This window comes from Rhinoderma darwinii, chromosome 11 (assembly GCF_050947455.1).
Source record: "Rhinoderma darwinii isolate aRhiDar2 chromosome 11, aRhiDar2.hap1, whole genome shotgun sequence".
Lineage (NCBI taxonomy): Eukaryota > Metazoa > Chordata > Amphibia > Anura > Rhinodermatidae > Rhinoderma > Rhinoderma darwinii.
The window spans coordinates 51,794,753-51,817,146 of NC_134697.1; the positions used below are offsets into that span (position 1 = coordinate 51,794,753).

The 22,394-nt window shown below is 42.8% G+C and overlaps 1 protein-coding gene across 1 annotated transcript; it reads right to left on the minus strand.

Moving 5' to 3' along the window:
• Positions 1 to 1,738: 1,738 nt before the first annotated feature.
• Positions 1,739 to 17,812, minus strand: SUPV3L1 (Suv3 like RNA helicase). Its single transcript, XM_075841450.1, has 15 exons — positions 17,461 to 17,812; positions 15,276 to 15,353; positions 13,915 to 14,022; positions 11,456 to 11,570; positions 10,637 to 10,805; positions 10,302 to 10,413; positions 10,116 to 10,193; positions 9,868 to 9,959; positions 8,864 to 9,044; positions 8,062 to 8,155; positions 6,168 to 6,387; positions 5,448 to 5,528; positions 4,715 to 4,891; positions 4,364 to 4,512; positions 1,739 to 2,210 (listed from the first exon to the last, which is right to left on the minus strand). Exons 1-15 carry the CDS (start codon positions 17,717 to 17,719, stop codon positions 1,805 to 1,807), a joined length of 2,319 nt encoding a protein of 772 aa, XP_075697565.1. The 5' UTR covers positions 17,720 to 17,812; the 3' UTR covers positions 1,739 to 1,804.
• Between the last annotated feature and the right edge of the window lie 4,582 nt (positions 17,813 to 22,394).

The window sequence follows — 22,394 nt, forward strand, 5'->3', positions numbered from 1 at the left end:
TTTTTCTTTTAATGTTGATGATTGCGGCGAACAGTTAACGAAAACTCAAAATTTAGTCTCTAAGAAAATTAGAATATTTTATAAGCTCAATTTCAAAAATGATTTAACACCGAAATGTTGTCCTACTGAAAAGTATGTGCAGTATATGCCCTCAATACTTGGTCGGGGCTCCTTTTGCATGACTTACTGCATCAATGCGGCGTGGCATGGAGGCGATCAGCCTGTGGCACTACTGAGGTGTTATCAATGCGGCGTGGCATGGAGGTGATCAGCTTGTGGCACTGCTGAGGTGTTATGGAAGCCCAGGTTGCTTTGATAGTGGCCTTCAGCTCGTCTGCATTGTTGGGTCTGGTGTCTCTCATCTTCCTCTTGACAATATCCTATAGATTCTCTATGGGGTTTAGGTCAGGTGAGTTTGCTGGCCAATAAAGCGCAGTGATACTGTGGTTATTACACCAGGTATTGGTAATCTGGGAGTATGGGCAGGTGCCAAGACCTGCTGGAAAATGAAATCAGAATCTCCCTGACAAGCTTTATGAAGCATGAAGTGCTCTAAAATTTCCTGCTAGACGCTGCATTGACTCTGGGACTTGATATAACACAGTGGACCAACACCAGCAGATGACATGGCTCCCCAAACCATCACTGACTGTGGAAACTTCACACTGAACTGCAAGCAACTTGGATTGACGCCTCTCCACTCTTCCTCCAGACTCTGGGACCACGATTTCCAAATGAAATGCAAAATTTACTTTCATCTGAAAACAGGACTTTGGACCACTGAGCAGAAGACCAGTGCTTTTTCTCCTTAGCCCGGGTAAGACGCTTCTGACGTCTAGAGGAATGTGACAGTTGTAGCCCATGCCCTGGATAAGTTTGTGTGTGGTCTCTCTTGAAGTACTAACTCCAGCCGCAGTCCACTCCTTGTGAATCTCCCCCACTTTCTTGAATGGCCTTTTCTTGACAATCCTTTCAAGGCTGCGGTTATCCCTGTTGCTTGTGCACCTTTTCCTTCCTCTCAACTCTCCATTAATATCCTTGAATACAGCACTCTGTGAACAGCAGCTTCTTTAGCAATGTCCATTTGTGGCTTACCCTCCTTGTGGAGGGTCTCAATGACTATCTTCTGGATAACTGTCAAATCAGCCGTCTTCCCCATGATCATGTAGCCTACTGAACCAGACTGTTGGACCATTTAAAGACTTAGGAAACCTTTGCAGGTGTTTTGTGTTGATTAGCTGATTACAGTGTGACACCATGAGACGACAATCTTCAACTTTTACCCAATATTCTAATTTTCTGAGAGACTAAATTTTGGGTTTTCATTAACGGTTACCATAATCATCAAAATTAAAAGAAAACAATGCTTGAAATAGATCACTCGGTGTAATGAATCTATATAACAGGAGTTTCACTTTTTGAATTGAATTACTGAAATAAATTAACTTTTTGATGATATTCTAATTAATTGAGAAGGACCTGTAGACGCAGAGGATAGTGCTGTGCTATCTGCGCATGCACGTCCTCTTTAAAAAAAAGAATTCACCTGGAGTACGAAACTAACGACTACAGGAACTAACAGTGCGAGTTCCCCATGGACATTCAATTTACAAATATCTCTATAGCCATGCATTTTCTGAAATTAGTTATATTTAAGATGAATAATTTCAGGTATGGATAAATAAAAGGGGATCTCTGTAGTGAAACAACCCCTTTAATATTACACAAAAAAAGAATGTTTTACTATACAGTGTTTTTTTTATTTTACAATAATAAAATATAAAAGTGTATATATGCTATTTTGCTATTTCTTCTTTCTGGTCTTTTTTAAAATGTCCAGTTCATGTAATCTGGTTTGGTTACTGCGACTGTGCTGACGAGACATCCATTCTTTCTCCAGCTGTTTTAGCATGTCCGGTGTAAGGAGTCCGTCCTGAACCAGTCTAGATGTGAGAGATACTTTCTGTGGTTCAGATTTAGCTGGAAGTGTCTTAGTTCCCCGGACTTTTCTAGGTCCAGGTGTTTGAGTGTCATCCAGAACATTTTCTGAGTCCGCAGAAGTTTCGTCGACGATTTGAAGTGCTGTCCTGCTCTCGGAGGCTCTGATGAGTTTGGTGATGCTATGAACTCCTATCTGAATGATAGAATCCAGCTCTTTCTGAATAGCCCTGACAAGCCCAGCATCCGGAAACATATCCATGAAGCGGTAACTGATAAAGAAATAAGAGTTCAAATTAATATGCAGAATTTACTACACCCAATAGTATGTATAAAACACACTGCAGTGCAAACAAAGACAGGTACGTTTTAGACAGCTGCACTGTACATCAGCAGGATGTACCACTCCTCCGCATCATAAGAGCAGGCCCACTACTTATCCAGTAGTTCTAATCCTACTTTCACAGCAGCCAACCATCATCCACAAGCAAGGGCTTAGCTAAAGGCTCATGGGACCTGGTACAAAAGTTCACTTTGTTGCCATCTGACACGTGTGATACTCTCTGCTGGGCCCTGTATCCATTGCGGGTCCTCACGTCATTCAACGTCACAATGTCATGCGCGGCACACATAGCATTGGGACGCCGATAGGACTTTTAAAAAGGGGGGGTTTCCAAACGTATACTTTTCAAACCAAGTTATTTTCGTCATGCCCCCATTTACCTTCTGGTTTTTATGCTGCGAGAATTGGTCTGCACGTATCCACCAGCCGAGCCCTTAAATTCACGTTCTAATAAAAAAATAAAAAAAAGGGCTAGACGATACGTGCTGACCACTACTGGTAGTGTAAAAACCAGCGTGGATAGTGCAGCACTCCGTGCCCCTTGTAGATGGTGCCACCCTCAGCCCCGCCATTTTAAATAGTGCCCAGGTGCCCCCCAAACAAATAAAAACTATATACGCACAAGTCAAATTCTTGCGAAGAATGGAGCTCCACAGCCTCCTTAGTCCTGCAGCCTGAGGCGGCGAGACAGGATCCACAAGTAGGCCGTCGAGATCTAGTGACGTCATCATCGCGCCGGTATGCACAGGGATCCTATGGGATCTTATAGGCAGCAGGATACAATTGTATCTGCACCCTGAGGATGTAAGAACCAAACTACCTAATGTGTAAAGGGCAGGGAGCACAACCCGGTCGCCAGGACTGATTTTCTAGTTACCAGGATTTATCCAGCAATAGCTGTGAACTTAGACATCTGATAATCTCATGTCTGATGGTTCCCCAACATCTTTCTCACCGCCAGGAAAAAAGGTAATTGGGTTGGATTTCAATCTTCCCGAACCTTTGTCCCCATCAGATGCATGAGAATGGCGGTTTCTTATCACCTTGTCCTTACAAAAATAAACATTCATACTCTGCCATGCAAGTCCATTTCTTAATGGAGAAGTAGAGTAGGCCGTTATCTTAAGTCTATGACCGGACTTGCGCTCTGTTTACATGGCCTGATATTGCTTTCACAAGGAGCAATGCTTGGTTATGTATGGGGACGAGCAATGATCACTACAATCGTTCGTTTCCATTCGGTCGGCAGCACATCTTCCTGTTTACGCAGGGAGATGTGCTGACGACAACGATAATATTTATTGCTGCATAAAATATACGATCAGCCGATGAATAAGTGTTTGCTGGATCGTTGTCCTGTTTACACAGGGAAATGATCGGAATGAGTGTTCTTATCAACAATCGTTTGCCCGTTCATTGGCCCATGTAAAAAGGCCTTTAGGGTTAATGCACACGATACGTTTTGCCGTGCGTATTAGCGTGCGGCAAAAGCGCAGCGTAATACAGTACCAGCATAGTCAATGAGATTCCAGGAAATCTGCAGGGAACACTGCAGTATTTTTTTTGCACATAAATTGACCTGCGGTGCGGATCTTAGAATCTGCAGCATGTCAATTTATCTTGCGCTTCCGCTTGTTTATTGTATCTGCCTAGTACTGTGAAAAACCGCTTCAAAACCCGCAGCATAAAAACGCACCAAAACTTAAAAAAACGCACCGAAAAACACACGATTAGCTGCAGTTTTTACCTGAGAATTTCCTGTGTGTTGCTGTGGTTTTGGCGTGTATTTTTCGCAGCAAGATACGCAACGCGTGCATGTGGCCTTAAGCTGCACATACACATTTTATTAATGTCAGCAGGATCTGGCAAAAAATCAAATGCCAAAAGATACTCTCCTATTGAAATAAAAATGGATACTCATCTGAGCCACGGGTACAGATTTATGGGGCGGTCATAAGAGCTAGCGGTCGGCTAAACACTCCTTCAACCGACAGCTATCTTATACACTGCAAGTATTAGAAAAGCCGGCTATTTTTCCTAACATCTGTCTGTGATAGGGGTAAGGATAAAGTTCAAACTTACCTGAACCACAGATAAAGGTCAAGGATGTCATGTACAGCTTCTAGATGCATTAGATCTTTGATGGTTTTTGGAGAGGTAACAGGCCAGCTGACATGCTTACAAACCCACTGGAAGGTAAGGGGCTCATTCCTGCTGAACTGACGGGCAAACTAAAGAAGCCAAGACAGAATTTTATTAGAACCGCCAATAAGAGTGAACAGAAAAACAGTGAATACAGGTTTAAGAACTATGGTAATAATGTGTAGATCCACAGTATAGGCATACTTATGGAACAGTTGCTTTATAAAATACTGAATAAAAAACAAATGGTTAAGAGGTTAACCATTTGTGATCCAAGAAAGTCATCCTCACCTTTAGTAGTGATGTGCAAACAAATGGCAAATTCCGGTTTATGGGAGCGGTGCAAAACACGTAACGCGCTCTTAAGTTTAAGGGTATATGCTGGATCATGTCAGCAACAAATTTAAAATCATCGATATTGCACACAAAATAAAGTCCATCCACTTGAGAGAGACTGACAAATATGTCCTAAAATTCGGAGAGAAGTAGAAAAAAATATGGTAAGTGACTTGTATTTAAAACACAAATGCTGCTTGCATCGCAGCCGATAAACACAAATACACTTGTATTGCCCCTTCCACATATAAAGCTTCTGTTGTAAAGGATATACTTCTATTTCGGATATGCCCACGTGCATGTTTCAATGTGAGGTCAAATGCAGTCGTAAGACCCCCATAATCATTACGTTGTCAGCAGATTCTGACAATGTAATGTGTAGGGCCAGCTCCAGGCAGGCTGTTGAAGGGGTTAATCGGTGAGATAAAGGATAGGCCATCAATATCTGATTGGTGCGGGTCCAACTCTTGGCAGCACTGCGATCAGCTGTTTCAAATACCAATTATAATTCTACTGAAGTTCAGCAGCGTCCCAAGAGAAGGATTCGTTTGAAAGTTGAATGCCGATTGCTCTACTACAGCCAATCCCAGAAAGTGGTAAGAATTCGCTAACGTATGGGAAAAAATTATAGTATTTTATTTTTTTTTTAAATCACACAAAACACAATATAACATAGCAGCATACTTACTATGAGGTTCGCGAGAGTAGCGTCAGGCAAATGGTAAGCAAACATTTCAATCTGCTCTGCTGTGGGATGCAATCCTGCCGCCTAATAAAAAAATAAAAGGATTTTGTTACATTAGCAATCTTCGACACAAAAGCAGCGGCTACACAATTTGTATGGCATTATATGGTTCATTTCAATAACCAAATGTACGGTCACACTATAAAAACAAGGCAATAGTGAGATCTGGCTGATCCTGAAGCTGGAAAGTTACCACTTTCGCAATGGCACCAAGCTAGAGATTCTGCTACCAAATACGTCTTCGTTCACATCTATGTCACGGTTCCGTCAGCTTTCCATGTGCATTACCATTGATTTCAGTGGTAACGCTTTTGTTGCGAATGGCTTCCATTTGTCTACGTTCCGTAAGTTTTCAGTGTTTTTGTCGGAATAGCGTAGTCGATTATGCTATTCATTCCACTGAAAAAACTAAAGCCTTACAGAACGGAGACAAACTGAAACAATCAGCAATGGAAGCTTTACCAGTGAATTAATGGTAATGCAAACGGAAAGCTATGGTTTCTGTTCTGACGGAAAAGTCTGACGCGAACCCCGACGCATATGTGAACGAAGCCTACCAAGAACTTTTTACTAAAGCATCGGTCATCTAAATATTCGGCAGATTAGTGCCAGCACTATGGACAGAAACTACGAGTCCCAATTACAGCTTGTATTGTCCCTCACCTGTATATCATGGACCGGTTTGTCCAGAATTTCCTTCAGCAGAGGTAGATCGTCCTGGACCATGGTGGTCACTTCACCTTCTTTAAACATGGAGCTGAACCTGCCCGCTCTGCCGGCTATTTGCAGCGCCTGGGAAGTGGTTATAGTATCAATCTCTTTCTCCCCCTTCTCATTCACTGTTGGTTTCAATAAGGAATTGAAAACGATTCTCTTTATGCTCCTAATAACCAAAAATGAGAAAAGCCAAAGTCAGTCATGATACCTATACCACAGACCAAGACGGTTAGTAATCCCCGAGCTATAGTGACATTCAGTATACAAGTCTGTGACCTGAAGACCAAGTACAAAAAATACATGTATTCCAGGACCCGGCTGCGTCATCTGGAATTTCCCAAGACCATGAACAAGTGCTGAGATTTCTGGATTACCGGATACTGGATGAAGTGAATTTCACTGTATACATTAGGAAATTGTATTAACACCTTTTTCCTAATACATAAGTGTAGGTTCACCTCACTAAAAGGGATGATTCAAATGTCACGGCCATTCTCAGAGATACAAACAGCTAAAGAATTGACCTTGATATGTTAAATTGCTTTAGGTGGACAAGTATACATGATTTTTCAGTAGCAGAACAAAGAATATAAACTTGTAAAACACCAAACAACCTTTACCCTAAAGCACTGGTTCATGCCAGCTCTCCCTTTACCTTAATCTGAAATCTTATCACAAGTCATTGTGACTGCCTGGCTAATAGTTCCATTGTAGTAGATACATTTTTATCAAGTGACCCACGTATTAGACAAAATAGAACTAGTTACATACAATTCAGAATACTCATGATGCGGCAGCTTTGCATACTCTAATAAAGCAAATGAAACCACATTCCGTGCAATTTTACATGTCTAATACATTAGATGAATGGGACAAATCCTTGTATATACCGCGGCTTCAAAATGTTCTAACAATGCCATTCTGTGATATCACTAGTCAACTTACCGTAATAAGCCTTATTCACACTTGCGTATTTATTCAGTATTATGCATTCTCTTTAAAGAGGAAATTAAGAGTGGATAACAATAAATAAATACAGATTTCCATAATCCTTTTTCTGTGCTTAGGATTTACCACTGGTTTTGGCTTTAAAAAAAAAAATGGATGCAAAATACTGATCTTATACACGAATGTGAATGAAGTCTTAGGGTATGTGCACACACACACTAATTACGTCCGTAATTGACGGACGTATTTCGGCCGCAAGTCCCGGACCGAACACAGTGCAGGGAGCCGGGCTCCTAGCATCATAGTTATATACGACGCTAGGAGTCCCTGCCTCTCTGCAGGACAACTGTCCCGTACTGTAATCATGTTTTCAGTACAGGACAGTAGTTCCACGGAGAGGCAGGGACTCCTAGCATCGTACATAAGTGCGACGCTAGGAGCCCGGCTCCCTGCACTGTGTTCGGTCCGGGACTTGCGGCCGAAATACGTCCGTCAATTACGGACGTAATTAGTGTGTGTGCACATACCCTTAGGTGTTCACATCTGCGCTAGGTATTCCATTTATCTGTTTTGTCATAGGAGCAAAAAAAAAAAACAGAACTCACTGCTGTGATGGATCAGTCCTATGATGAACACCAATGGCGCCCGACAGGCCCCATTGAATTTAATGTGTTTCGTTGGGTTTCCGTAATGGTGTCGGTCAAAATTGTGCTGCATGCTTTTTTTGGAGCATTTGTGTCGTAATCTGCAACGGAGACTCCAACCGAAACCTCCAACGCAGATGTGAACAAAGCCTTTCGTTAGATAAATATACATTTAGAATATTTATCTGTAAATTATAACAAATTCCTGACTGTGCAGATAAAAAAACAAAGCAAAAATGTACACATACAAGTTCAGTCCCATTCCAATAGCATCTGTGGCCACCAGGATTTTGCACGGATCATCTGGGTCATTAAATTTGTTGGCTTGAGCTATTTTTGTCCCTAAAAGAAAAATAAAATGTTAATAGAGTAGAGTAGTTTATGCTTAAAGTACTTCATGTCTGTTCGGCTTTTTCCATAAATCCGATGTATCGGAGTACGGGCTCATAGACTTTCTATTGAGTCCGTTCTCCGATACATCCATTTCAGGAAAAATCCGAACAGAAACTAAGCGGGTGAGCGGTCACACGAGAGCATTAGCTGCTTTGTTTTAGCGATTCGTGGGGGCTCAGTGCTCGGACCCTCACCAATCAAAACTTCTGACATGTCACTACGACATGTCAGAAGTTTGTTAAACGTTTAGCTACACTTTAACATGGTCATGAGATAGTGGCACTTTAGATATATGCATCTATAAGATACTGAAGGTAGTTAGAATAGTGGGTGCAGAGCGCTCTCTCTGTTCAGCTCCAGAACTACAGTTCAGGGTTCTGTACGCTGCCTACTCAGTTCTCTGAAAAAGCTCTAAAAACATTAGAATGGGTTGGCACCACTCATTGGAAGAGATCTGCTGACTAACAGTGCTCGTCTACAGAAGTGATGCCTGCATGTCCATTCTAGAGCAATCGGCTTACAGGACAGATCTATGGGAGCTATTCTAATTGCACTTTTATCAGAGTGTCACCATCTCATGCCAGTAGTCCTTTAAAAATACTGTAATACGTTACAATGAAGGTTTATCATTTTCATGCCAAGGATAGAATGACTCACCCGGAGGTAGGCTACCATAAATGACAGCACATTCTAAGCCCCGCGCCTCAATCTGCCGGCTCACAGAAAAGATGTCATTCTTATTGAAACAAACGATACAGTCGCCAGGCCTGAGATTATTCAATGACTGAAGTGCATGATCCAAAGTCTTGAGAGCTGTCAGTCTTTCATAATTCCGTACCTCAAGAACAAAAAAAAAAAAAAGTTTTTTTATTTTTTATTTATAATAACCGCTCCCGCAGTCCTTTAAAAAATTATTAACCGTTTTGCTCCCTTTACTCGCTCTCTTATTTAACCTAAGGCCTCATGCACACAGCCTTATTAAGGATCTGCGTCACATGTATCCAGAATACAAATCTATTGGCCCATTCTGTACCTCTGCGAGCCTTAAATTTCACATGAAGTCACACAGAGGTTATTTCCCCCCCCCCTGTGGATTCTGATAGAAACAAAAGTTATTGAATACAGCATCACGTGCCAAATTATAGAGGTATTCTCTCCAAGAGCCATTACTTCTAAAAGGGAGAACACAGTTCCTCACAGGGGCACCATATGGCAGCACATGGCACGCCTAAGTCTATGTATTACACATCAGTAGTGAAGTCCATGCACCCCCATCCGGAGAACGCATGAGACCTAACTTATCTGCTGTACGCTTAATTATCCTCCAACTAAGAACTGCATTAGTCCTTGAACAGAAATACAAAAATAACCACAAAAAAACTGTCTCATGCATATTTACATTGGTCAGCGCTGGAAGTGTTTTTCAGATAAGGTCTATATTAGAAAACTCCTTCTTGAATGTATTTTTATTGACTTAAGTGAGGTGAAAGTTTAATCCCACGTGAGAATCCCCCATCCTTTGACTTGGTAAATCTGCTCTGAAGCACTTGAATAATCCAGTAGGGATGAGAACTGCAGCTATTTATATTGCTGACCTCTATATAGCACCCCTCTGAAAAAATCTAATAAAAATAATGGACATAAGATCAAAGCAACGTTACCTCTACTTCTTCACCAGTTGTGTACATCAGCTCCGTCACTAAATTAATAGCAGCCGCTTCCCCACATAGATGGACTTCTTGTGCACAAAGTCCTGGAAAGGAAGTTCGAACATCAATTGAAGAGTAAGGGCGATAAAGCAATGGGGATGGGGGGGGGGGGGCACAGAGTAAAAACAAAACAAAAAAACAAGAGTAAATAAAGGTGGAAAAAAAATGAATAAAAAAAAGCAGTACAAAAATACAGTTACCCAAGAGTGCTCTTGTCCAAGCCCAACCCCTACCAGGATCTCTGATCATCTGAATTTCATCTATTACAGCTACCTCATCTATTTAAAAAAAAGAAAAAAAAAAAAAGGTACAAAATTAATATCATAACACCTAGAAAATAATGACGTGGCGTGCGGAATGTATGACGCATGCACGGCATTACATACAAGGGGTGTTCACATTGCACATCTCTACTGTGCATGCTGCATGTGCCGATGGCTTTCCTTCTGGATCAACATAGATCAGCTCCTCCCCAGTGATCAGATCACAAGAAACGCCCTACAGCAAGAAAAGAAAAGTGGAAAATAAATATATATTATCCACCTGTTATCAGCAGCGTTTTCCACGTCACAAGGCTTTAACCAAGGATGTAGTGCATTTTGCTAGAAGCAATACATCATAATGGATCTGGATAATAATAGTATAATTTTTCTCACTGGATGACGTATGTAGAGCTAGTAAAATAATATACGATGCAGTCACAATATAAAGCCATCCTCACCGCGTCATTGCTCTTCCTGTAGATCTCATGGGCAAGCAGCTTTAACGGACCACAATATATCCCAGACTTGGCACTCAGGTATCTCTGAATCGCATGATATGTTTTGCCACTGTTAGTAGGTCCAGCGTGAAAAATAATCTTGCGCTGAATGGCTCTTGCTTCAGGATACCTATAGGAAAACCAGAGAAAGAAATGTTCATACCGATGGAAACCAGAGCATCTTATTTCCATACTGAAATCATATATTCATTCATACATACATAGGTTACAGGGGCCGGAAAGTACTCACTGCAAGCGCGAATATACATTCCGGTCCCTGAAATCTAGTTGCACAGTCTTCCTTGATGACGACACGACTCTTCGTCATGTGACCGGCCCGCTGCACTCTATGTAATCGCTGTACTACTGCTCCTGCTCGTACATGGAGTACAGCGGGGCCGGTCACATGATGAAGAGTCATGTCGTTATGAAGGAAGACTGTGCCACTAGACTTCCGATCCCCCGACAACTCTATAGAAATCTATTAAAATTTCACGATCCGCGTGACGGGGGACCAGCATGTATATCAGCGAGTGTACCCACATACTGCAGTGAGTATACTGCTAATACTTTTCGGTGCCCACATAAGCCCCTTAAGATAAAGCGATCCAGACTGGAAGTTCGAGAGTTTTACGGTATTAAAAAGATAGATGAAAGCGACAAAGCTTTCATTTATTTAACATGACTGGTTTTTCCATTTGACCCATTATACACCACATCACTATTTACATGCTAGGTATTTATAGTAATGGTAGCCAAACGGAGGAGAAACAACCATACCAATTAGGAGGTAATCTTAAGTCACTTATTTTCCGAAGATCATCGATACAATCCAGCATCGGGAAGACCTGTCTGGCGTGCCTCATGAAGAATGGGAAAATATCATCCATGTGGCCTAAACAAAGAAGAAAGCCATTACTAAAGAACATACTTTCTTCCTCCAGGACAGCAGCTTTAGGAAACTTAGCGGGTAAGTCAGGGCCGACACATTGCTCTGATGTTTAAAAGGGGCATTTTTTGAAAAACGATGAATGAAAAGTGGAAATATCACCTTAGGGCTGGGTTCCCACGGGTCAGATATGCTGCCGCATATCAGACCAAGAAACGTAAGAAAATTCAGCCCGAAAAAAACGCACTAAATCGCGGTGCAGATTTTTGGACGGAATTTCCACTACAGAAAGCAGTGGTTGAAGGAAAAAAATATATAAAAAGCTATTACTTACCCTCAGTTGGTGTCCAAGCGACACATCCCTCTGTTCTCCGTGCAGCCCGGCCTCCTGGGATGATGAAAGAACCGATGTGACCGCTGCAGCAGTCATGTGGGATGAAACGTCATCCCAGGAGGCCGGGCTGCACGGAGAACAGGGGAACGTCTCTTTATGACAATGCAACTGTTAACTTTTTTTTTGGGTAATAATTTTAAAACAAATTAAGTTTTTTTAGTTTTTTTTCTGATTTGCAATTTTTTTATTTAGTAACTAGTTAAAAACAGGGGTACACACCACTGTAAACATAAGCCCCACCGTGATTGTTAAAAAACGTATTAAACAGAAAACACTGAGTCATTATAATACATCTAACTCGGTGTTTTTGGATATTTTGTCTGAAACCAGCATATATCTAGGGCACATCAATAGTACACTCCCCAAATGAAGCACAGGTGTCCGAAATAATCGGGTCTCCTAGTGCTGGGTGTAACTCAATATGCCGTTGACATCGATACGCGCATCTTTGCCGTGACTTACAGCAGAATACCTGCTGTTCAAAGGATTCTATCGCTGGTGTGAAGGCCAGAGTTACCATTATACGGACCCCTGAGGATGAGTACCTGAAACGCGTAGGGTCGTTGTATTGTTTATGGAATGTTTGCATTGGGGATAGTCATATTGAGTTACACCCAGCACTAGGAGACCCGATTATTTCGGACACCTGTGCTTCATTTGGGGAGTGTACTATTGATGTGCCCTAGATATATGCTGGTTTCAGACAAAATATCCAAAAACACCGAGTTAGATGTATTATAATGACTCAGTGTTTTCTGTTTAATACGTTTTTTAACAATCACGGTGGGGCTTATGTTTACAGTGGTGTGTACCCCTGTTTTTAACTAGTTACTAAATAAAAAGGTATTTTTTACTTTATTGTTACTTCAGTGAACCATATAATATAATTTACTCATATTGTGGGAGCACAATTTAATCTTCTATCTAACTAGACAGTGAAATTTGATTTGCAATTTTGCCACATCTGTTATTTGTTGTGGGTTTTACCTCCCTATTGAATTAAATGGGAAAAACCGACAACATAAAAGCAAAGAATAAGCAGCATAAATTGACATACTGCAGATTTTAAAAAAACGCACCGCATATGTCGATTTTCTCTGCAATGTATGCATGACAATTGTTCAAGTCTCATCCACTTTGCTGCTACTGTAAATGCTGCGGAATTTCCGCACACATTTCCGTTGCGAAAATTCTGCAGCGTTTACACTACAATGGAAGCGTAAACCGTGCAGAATTTCCACAACGGAAATGTGTGCGGAAATTCCGCAGCATTTAAAGTAGCAGCACAGTGGATGAGATTTCGAAAATCTAATGCCCACGCTGCGGGGAAAAACCACAGCGTAAACGTTAATAAATTGACCTGCAGTGCAGAATTTAATTCCGCAGCATGTCAATTTATGCTGCGTTTCGTTTTTTTCTGTTGCGCGTTTTTCCCCATTGAATTCAATGGGGATGCAAATCCTGCAACAGAAAGCCAAGTTTTGCGATGGATTCGTAGCGATTACGCCGCAAAAATCGCAACTCTGGGAAAAAAGAAATAAATCATACTTACCCATAAGTCTCTCCTTCCTGCAGTCCAGCCTCCTGGGATGACGTTGCATCCCATGTGACCGCTGCAGCCAATCACAATCTGAAGTGGTCACATGGCCTGCTACGTCATCCCAGGAGGCCGGACTACGCGCGGAGAAGCGGGCGGGCGGGAATCCCCTCTTTTTGGATGTTAGCTTAGTGATCCCTTTAATTAAATGTTGACAGCACTCCCATGGGTTTGCAGTGCACATGATCATTATTGCCCTATTTATGTCTGTAAGAGAGCAGCCAACATTTACCTTCGAGATCTCTCAGCTAACAGGATTCATTGTAACTTCTGACATCCCGGTATGTTGTAATGTGACCGGCAGCAGAGATTATTTGTACAGATGTTAATAAGAAAGTTATGATTTGCAGTACACATACCAACGCCACAGCAAATATCATTCAAGACAATGTGTAGATCCACTTGCAGAGTGTCACTTTCCATAACATATCTTCTGAAGCTTATAAAAGCTTGATGAAAAAGACGAGCTGTAAGCAAGCCGAATAATACACGTCAACATTATAGCTAATCATGGACAGAAACAAGAAACAGTAAGGACTAATGCACATGACCGTAAGAGATTTTATTGTCCACAAATACAGATCCGATGGTTACGGATACACATCCATAGCCGACCGCAATTACAGAAGCGCCCATAGAAGTGCAGACAAGAAACAGATATGTTCTATATTATGCGGATAATTTCCACGGCACGAATACACATTCGTAAACATACGGAAAGGTGTCAGTGGCCAATAGAAATAAATGGGTCCGTAATTTCATCCGTAATTACAAATGGAAACTATAGTCCTGTGCATGGGGCCTAACTGAGAAAAAAGTATGGAAAAAAAAAAAAAGGGTAATTTGTTCTTTGCTTATCTTAAGTTACATCATGTCTTTACTACATTTACATTCAGTGATGCATCTTAAATTCTGCTTGAAATCAATCAATTCTGGGACAACAGATAAAATCCTAAAAGTAGAACATGCTCCGTACAGAAAGTAAACCGGAAGGGGTTCACCTAGAGATGCGAGATCAGAGCCAAGAAGCTGTCGAGATAAATTTTGCATGCAGCTCTGAATGTGGACAGTAACAGGTCACGGTCAGTTCAAATTAAGGGGGTATTCTGATCTCAGACATTGATAGCATATACACAGGACCTGTCTGGAGGATGGGGGTCCTCCGATATGAACAGCCAACTCTCCATTCACCCTCCGCCTGGATGTTGCGGCTCACTCACCGGGCAGGAAGGAGGTCGTGGGACCCCAATTCTTCAGATATCCCTTTAAGTACACTTTAGATGCAATGTAGTCTTATACATTAACAACAAAGATAGAAGGCTGACCAAAGCTCTAAATATAGAAATAAAACAAAGCGGACCACCATTAGATATCAGATGACCATGCTAAAGAAATACTGAGCACGTCACCAAGCAGTTGATTATTTAGTTCTAGGTTATGTCAGTTGTGGACAAATTACTGTAGAATTTAGGAGCCTGTTCGGCCATACCAGGAATCTGGATATTTTAGTAGCCAGGCAATAAGAACCTCCATAAATATCAATAGGAAAAAAAAAAAAAAAAAGATATCTTCCAGCAGGAAAGCATTGGCTACGTGGCTCCTGGGATCTGTCCACAGCGGTCTAGTAATAACTCCTTCACATACAGTAGTGTCCAGTAGGAAGGATCATTGCTCATCTATGTTGAGCTGGAAGCTAAGCGAATATACAGTCATTTCTTACCATCCAACCCATTCTCTGTGGCCAGTTTTTGGATTTCTTTTCTTCTGTAAAACTTGTTTAAAACGTTCAATACTTCACCTAAAAACCAAATATACTTTATTATAAAGGAATATATACCAGATAGCAGTTCAATATCTATGGGTAAAAAGACACACTCAGTTTTTTAGATCCTAAAGTGAACTTCCGGGGAAAAACTAAAAATGCCCCAATTGACCTGGAGGTAAGCCACTCACCCCACTCCCTGACCCCTGCTGTTCCAAAGATTAATGGGGGGTCTTCATACTGGCGACTCCTCCACCAAGGTTGAAGGTCCCGAGAAGTAGTTGTCATGAGCTGCCTGGGGAATTATTACCTTCAGAGAGTCCCGGGCAACTGCAGTGGAGGAGCAGCCTATGTGAAGACCTCCAAGGATCCCCAGAATATCGGTAAATATGGGGGTGGGGTGAGCGCCTTCGGTCCTAGCAAAATCGGGATTCCTAGCTTTTTTTTTTTCCCGTTGTGTCACAAAGGAAATGTTTTTAGATTAGAAAAAATGGTTTGCTGTTAATTTTCTCCAGAAACAGTGCCACTTCTGACCATGGGCTGTGCCTGGGTCTCCTCACTATGAATAAAGGATAACTTACTGTTAAAATTTGGTCGCACAGCTGATGAATCCATAAATTGCTTAGACACCTGTCTGTGACCAGGGCCGGCCTCAGGTTAGATGGCACCCTGTACAAAATTGTTTTGTGGCACCCCCACCCGTCATAAAAAAAATTAAAAAAAAAGAGAAGCATGCTGGGCTGTTTTCTTGACTACATACTCTATAATGGAGTCAGAGCCAGCTCTTCCCCTTCCCTTTAAGACTTGCTGCAGGTGAAATTCTAATGCACAATGGGTGACAGGGGACCCCTGCTCTCTCATATCGCCAGTATATGCCATAAATGTTCGGCAGGTGAGTTCCAATTTTATGGTCGCTTCGCAACTCCCATAAACTATTATAGAGAGAGCAAAACGTATGTGTGGCCACGTCTCCCCCTCATCCCATTCTCTCTGGAGTGCTGATCAGGGGATATGCCACAAATCTCTCAGACTGGAATACGCCTTTAAAGGATCACTCTAGGTAAAACAGCACAACGCATTATGCCTAGTGCAAGGCCTGAAGTGGCAGTGAATGACAGATGAATTCAAAGGGGACCAAAGAGAGAACACCAGTCATGCACCGCCCCGCACGCCTGTGCTAGGCATAACACAGTAAGGGTATGTTCACCGGTCTATTTTCTGCAGTTTTTCTGGCCGTAAACGCCACGAAAAATAGCTGAAAACACGGGGGCTGAACGCCTCCAAACATCTGCCCATTGATTTCAATGGGAAAAATGGCATTTCATTGATGCATAAAAAACTGCTGTAAATCAGAGGCTGTTTTCCCTTGAAAACAGCTCCGTATTTTACAGCCGTTTTTTGTTAAGCGTGTGAACATACCCTAGCAGTTTATACCCCCATAACAATAGCAGCCACACAGAACAGCTTTGTGGGTTGCAGGTTGTGCACCCCTGATCTAGACTAGAGGAAGCCCCCTTGTTATAGTTACAGTCCTGAGTATTGTCATTTTTTTCCATAGGTATCAGGTCACCCTGCTGTCCATTATATTTATTACTTTATGACTAAATCAACTTTACTAAATCTCAAACATAACATGCAAAGTATAAGTATAAGGTACCAGTATGGCGCATTGTCAATGCAAAAACAACATTTTTCGTGTGTAGTTTCATTGAAACAACGATGATCACATATTTATTAACAAATGAAATCCATCAATAAGGGGATTATATAAAAGGGTCATGTCCATAGGCTGTGTCTAGTTTTGCAGCTCATCCCCATTATGTTGATTGATCTGCAATACCAGACACCGCTCATGGAGCGGCAGTGAACAATGCCGGGTACAACTTGGGACTAATACCCAGCACCATAATCCCCTACAGATGGGGTCAGCATCCTTCAGAACTCCAGCTGTTGAAAAACTACTATTCCCAGCATACCCGGACAGTCTTTGGATGGAAATAATAAAGCCTTTGGCTGAGTGCATGCTGGGTGTTGTAGTTTCACAACAGCTGGATTGCCTAAGGTTACTGACCCCTGCTACAGGAATGAGTCTAGTTGAGGCATATGCTGCCCACTACACAACATCCCCAGCCCCCAGACTTACTCTTATTAAGAGGCTGGGTTAGTTCAGCCCCAATGTCTGAGTCCGGTCCATCTGTATTTTTAAGTTCCACAGGGACGAATAATGATGTATCCAGGCGCTTGCTGTTATCACTAGAAAAAGAACTGTACAGAGACCGCGTCCTCGACCATCCGGTCACCGAACTAAAGACACCATTCCCTCGGTGCGCTGGAGACTGCAAGCTCCGTGTGGATGCCTGGAAGCAGCATCTAGCCAAGGACGATACTCTCTTCATGTACATTGCGAGGAGGCCACATAGACAGGACTATATAAGCCGTCGGCCGCTGTCTGCACTCGCTAGCATTCCAGCTCATAAGTCCCCAGCAAGAGCAGCATGACAACCAGCGGCGCGGCCTGATGACGTCACGTGAAAGGACCCAGCAAGTAGAGCATGACAACGAGCGGCACAGACTAATGACGTCACGTGAAAGGACCCAGCAAGTAGAGGACAGCATGACAACCAGCGGCGCGGCCTGATGACGTCACGTGAAAGGACCCAGCAAGTAGAGCATGACAACGAGCGGCACAGACTAATGACGTCACGTGAAAGGACCCAGCAAGTAGAGGACAGCATAACAACCAGCGGCGCGGCCTGGTGACGTCACGTGAAAGAACCCAGCAAGTAGAGCATGACAACAAGCGGCGCAACCTGATGACGTCACGGGAAACCCAGAAAGTAGTGGCACGGCTTGGTGACGTAACATGAAAGGGCCCAAAATCTAAGTGACATCGACAGGTCAGGGACTCGGATATACCACTGGAATGGTATAACAGAAGTCTGTATATGTCAGTCAAAAAGAGAAGATCAAGATCCCACTTAAATACTATTGATGTTATGAGATTTCACATTTATCTGGTTTCTCCTTACTGAGATTTTTAAGCTACTCAATGTATTCCTATGCACAGCGATTTATCACTGTGATTTTTTTGTAGTGAGATAATTAGCTCTAGCCTAAAGACTCTTCCACACAGGCCAAAGATCAGGTACAGAGCAACGATCAGCCGCTGAACGCGCAAACGCTGGTTCATGGACTGATCGTATCGTTTCTGCAGTAAGTAATATTGTTGTCAGCAGCACATCCCCTGCGTAAACAGTGAGATATGCTGGCGACACGATGGCAATGTATGGTGACGAGTGATCGTAGTAACTATCACTGTCCCCATGCATTGCTTCATGTGATAGGGTGATTGTCGCTCGTTTTTACAGCCCATATTTGCTGGTGTAAAAGGACCGTAGTGCATTTCTAGGAAGAGCGATCACTCACTAGAAAAAAATAAATTCTACGTCTAGCGGTCTACTCACACGTTACAGTTGATGTGTGGTTAAGACAAAATCAATAAAAACACAACCGCACAGAAAAAACACACCAAATTGCTGCAAAACGTATGCATTTTTTGGATGCAGTTTTAACCGTAACGTGTGAACGGACCATTACACAAAATGAAAAGCTATTGGGTCCCTTGACTCATTCTGGTTTTTGAATTATAGAGACCACTTCTAAACCAACATTCCTTGGTGCTATGAAAAAAAAAAAAATGTCAGTTCTTTTCCTTTGCGTGTATAGATGGGGGCTCTCAGGCCAGAACATGGTGATGCCTGGGTCTCAACACCAGTGGTCAAAGTACATGCCAAAATTCAAAATTACCTCAATTTATCTTTCATTCATCTTGATCCAGTATAACGTTTAGGCTGCGTTCACATGGGGCGGATACACTGCATAATAGCATGCAGCGTATCCGCCCTGTGCGCCGCAGGGAATTCCAGGCGAAAAAGCGCACCAAACTGTGGTGCAGCTTTTCGCCCGGAACTTCCGCTGCGGAAAACTGCAGCACTTAGTCGGACTTCTACCAGGCCGGCCTCCTGGGATGATGTCTTATCCCACGGGACTGGTCCAGCCTGTGGAGGGAAAAAAACGCAGACTCTTAGGTATTATATATTTTTTTGTTTTCTGAGTTGCGTTTTTTTTGCGGCGGGATCGCTGCAAACCATGCCGCAAAAACGGAATAACTGTTATTTGATGCAGAAATTAAATCTCCATTGTATTCAATGGGGAAATCCCGCAACAAATAAGCAGCGTTTACATAAATACAATTGACATGCTGCGGAATAAAACTCTGCTCCACAGGTCAATTTCTGAGCAGTTTTTCCACTCAGTATTTACGCAGCTTGTGGATGAGATTTGTTTTCTCTCATCCACTTTGCTGCCACTGTATTTGCTGCGGATTTTCCACAACCAGTTCCGTTGCGGAAATTCCGCAGTATTTACTCAATGTGTGAACTGGCCCTAAGGCTGAGTTCACACGGGAAGGATACACTGCTTAAAAAGCATGCAGCGTATCCGTCCTGTGTGCCGCAGGGAATTCCGGGCAAAAAAACACCAAACTGTGGTGCAGTTTTTCGCCCAGAATGTCCGCTACGGAAAAATGCAGGTCGGCCTCCTGGGATGATAGCTCATCCCAGGAGACTGCTGCAGCCTGTGAATAGCTGCAGCGGCGGTCACCTGGGATGAAGCGTCATCCCAGGAGGCCAGCCTTCTAACGTCACCGAGGCCGGCCTCCTGGGATGACGTTTCATCCCATGTGACCGCCGCTACAGCCTGTGATTGGCTGCAGCAGTCACATGGGATGAATAGTCATCCCAGACCGCTACGCTGGAGGAACACAGACCTCTGGGTCAGCATCAGACGAACCCGCCGCAAAAAACCAACATCTGCTATTTGTTGTGGGATTTACCTCCCCATTGAATTTAATGGGGAATTCCCGCAACAAATAAGCTGCTTTTACACAAACACAATTGACATGCTGCGGAATAAATTTCCGCAGCACAGGTCAATTTCTGAGCGTATTTTCCATCCGCAATTCCATCTGAGTTCACACCACATGCTCGGTCAGAGGAGCGGAACTAGGTTAAAACCGGTTCCATTGCACTACGGGTATCATTGACTTTAATGGGTTCCATCAGGCTGTCTGTGGTTTTACCGGAAAAATATTGCAGCATGCTGCACTATTGTATTCTCGGCCGGATCTGCGACGGAGGCTCCATTAATGTGAACGAGGCCTAAGCAAGTTGCTTACAAAGTGAAAAGTCTGTTTGTGTTTTGTGGAGTGGTCAGTGGGTGACCACAGCACCCATTCTCTGTTCTCATGTGATCGACTGCTTATTCACTGCTCACATGTCACTTAATGCAGGATTAAAAAATTTAGACTGCTTAGAATTATGCTAGATGTTCCGTTCATCACAGTGGGGCAAATTTACTAATGCCGTCTAAGACCGTGTAAACTTAGACCAAGCAGGCCAAAGATGTGCCAAATTTATCACAATGGTGCATGCTGCATCCTTAGGACGCAGATATTATTAAACACTATGGCAGAGTAGGGAGGTATCTCCCTGCTCTGCCATAGGCCACATTCAGGCTGCAGCCTATCAGGCGCAGGGACAGGATCCCTGTGAATGCCGGCGGGATGACGTCACTTAAAGAGAACCTTTCACCTCCCCATACATGTGCAGCAGAGTGCAGCATGTAATGGGCAGGGCTGCACAAACCCTGGAGCACTTTAAAAAAAAAATAATTCTATCCTCCGTTATTTAGATATCGGTGCCCGATATTTAAATAACCCCCTGAACTGTCAATGGGGCTTGTAATGGCAAGGGAGCCTGTAACATGGCTGTGACACTGTCCAATCAGCTATGGACAGTATCACAACAAGTTTTAACAGAACCGCAACGTCAGGACACACCCTTTGCTCTTCTATTTCGCATCACCGACACTGCATAGAATTAGGTTACGATCAACCACTCAGCTAATAGGGAGGTTTTGCTTGTTTGTTTTTTTTTAACTCTTCTTAGTGCTCTCTTGTGTTCTTTGTGCAGGCCAATGAGTCATGCATCCAATGTTCAGTTTGAACCTCAAGTCTTTGGCCAGTTTTGCTTTTGACCTTAGGGATCGTAAATTAGTGAGGGGTCTGTCCTCTGTGTATCCCTCCATTGCCAGGAATGAGTAGTCACTCTTCATTCTCAGACAGAATAGGAGCAGCATGCACCATCACTTTCCTAAGGCTGGGTTCACACAGTCCAGATTTTGCATGTATTTTCAAAGCCAAAACCAGGAACAGATCTCTTAAAGAGAACATTTTGTCAGGGATCATTACATTGTATATTGTTTGCAAAAATATTATCCTTGTGTGTGTGTGTGTGTGTGTGTGTGTATATATATATATATATATATATATATATATATATAATCAGTATATTACACAAAGAAATGGACTGTAACAAAATGGAGCATGTATCAGGGACACGCCTATGGAGACACCGCCCCTGGAATGCAAGAGTGTACAGATGGACTTACAGCTGAGGAGCCAATGGGGCTTAAGCACGTCCCACATCTCTAGGGAGGAGATTGTGTTTGTTTCTTTCTTCAATAAAAAAAGTGTAGTTCTTACTTCCTACTTGACGGAGGATCTGTACCAACTTGTCTCCTGGTATATTTTCTCCACGCATGCCCTCAGATTCCAACTTACGGAGGTGGTTATGCGGTGTGAAATAACAGGGAAAAGGAAGTTACCCTGACAGTTTCACCTCCCCATACATGTGCAGCTGAGTGCAGCATGTAATAGGCAGGGCTGCACAAACATTGTCTCACTTTAAAATTATATTTTATCCTCCTCCGTTTAGCTATTGGTGCGGTTATATTTGGCACCAGATATGTAAATAACCCCCTGAACTTCCAATGGGGCACTTTATTTCTAAATGGCAGGGGGACGTGATACTTTGCACTCTGACACTGTCCAATCAGCTATGGACAGTGTGAGCGGCTTCTGCTGTGCGCTCCCAATGATACTCCCGTCGCAGTGGGATTGTACAGTGTCAGAGCGATAAGTGACACGCCCCCATGGCATTTAGAAAGAAACACTAT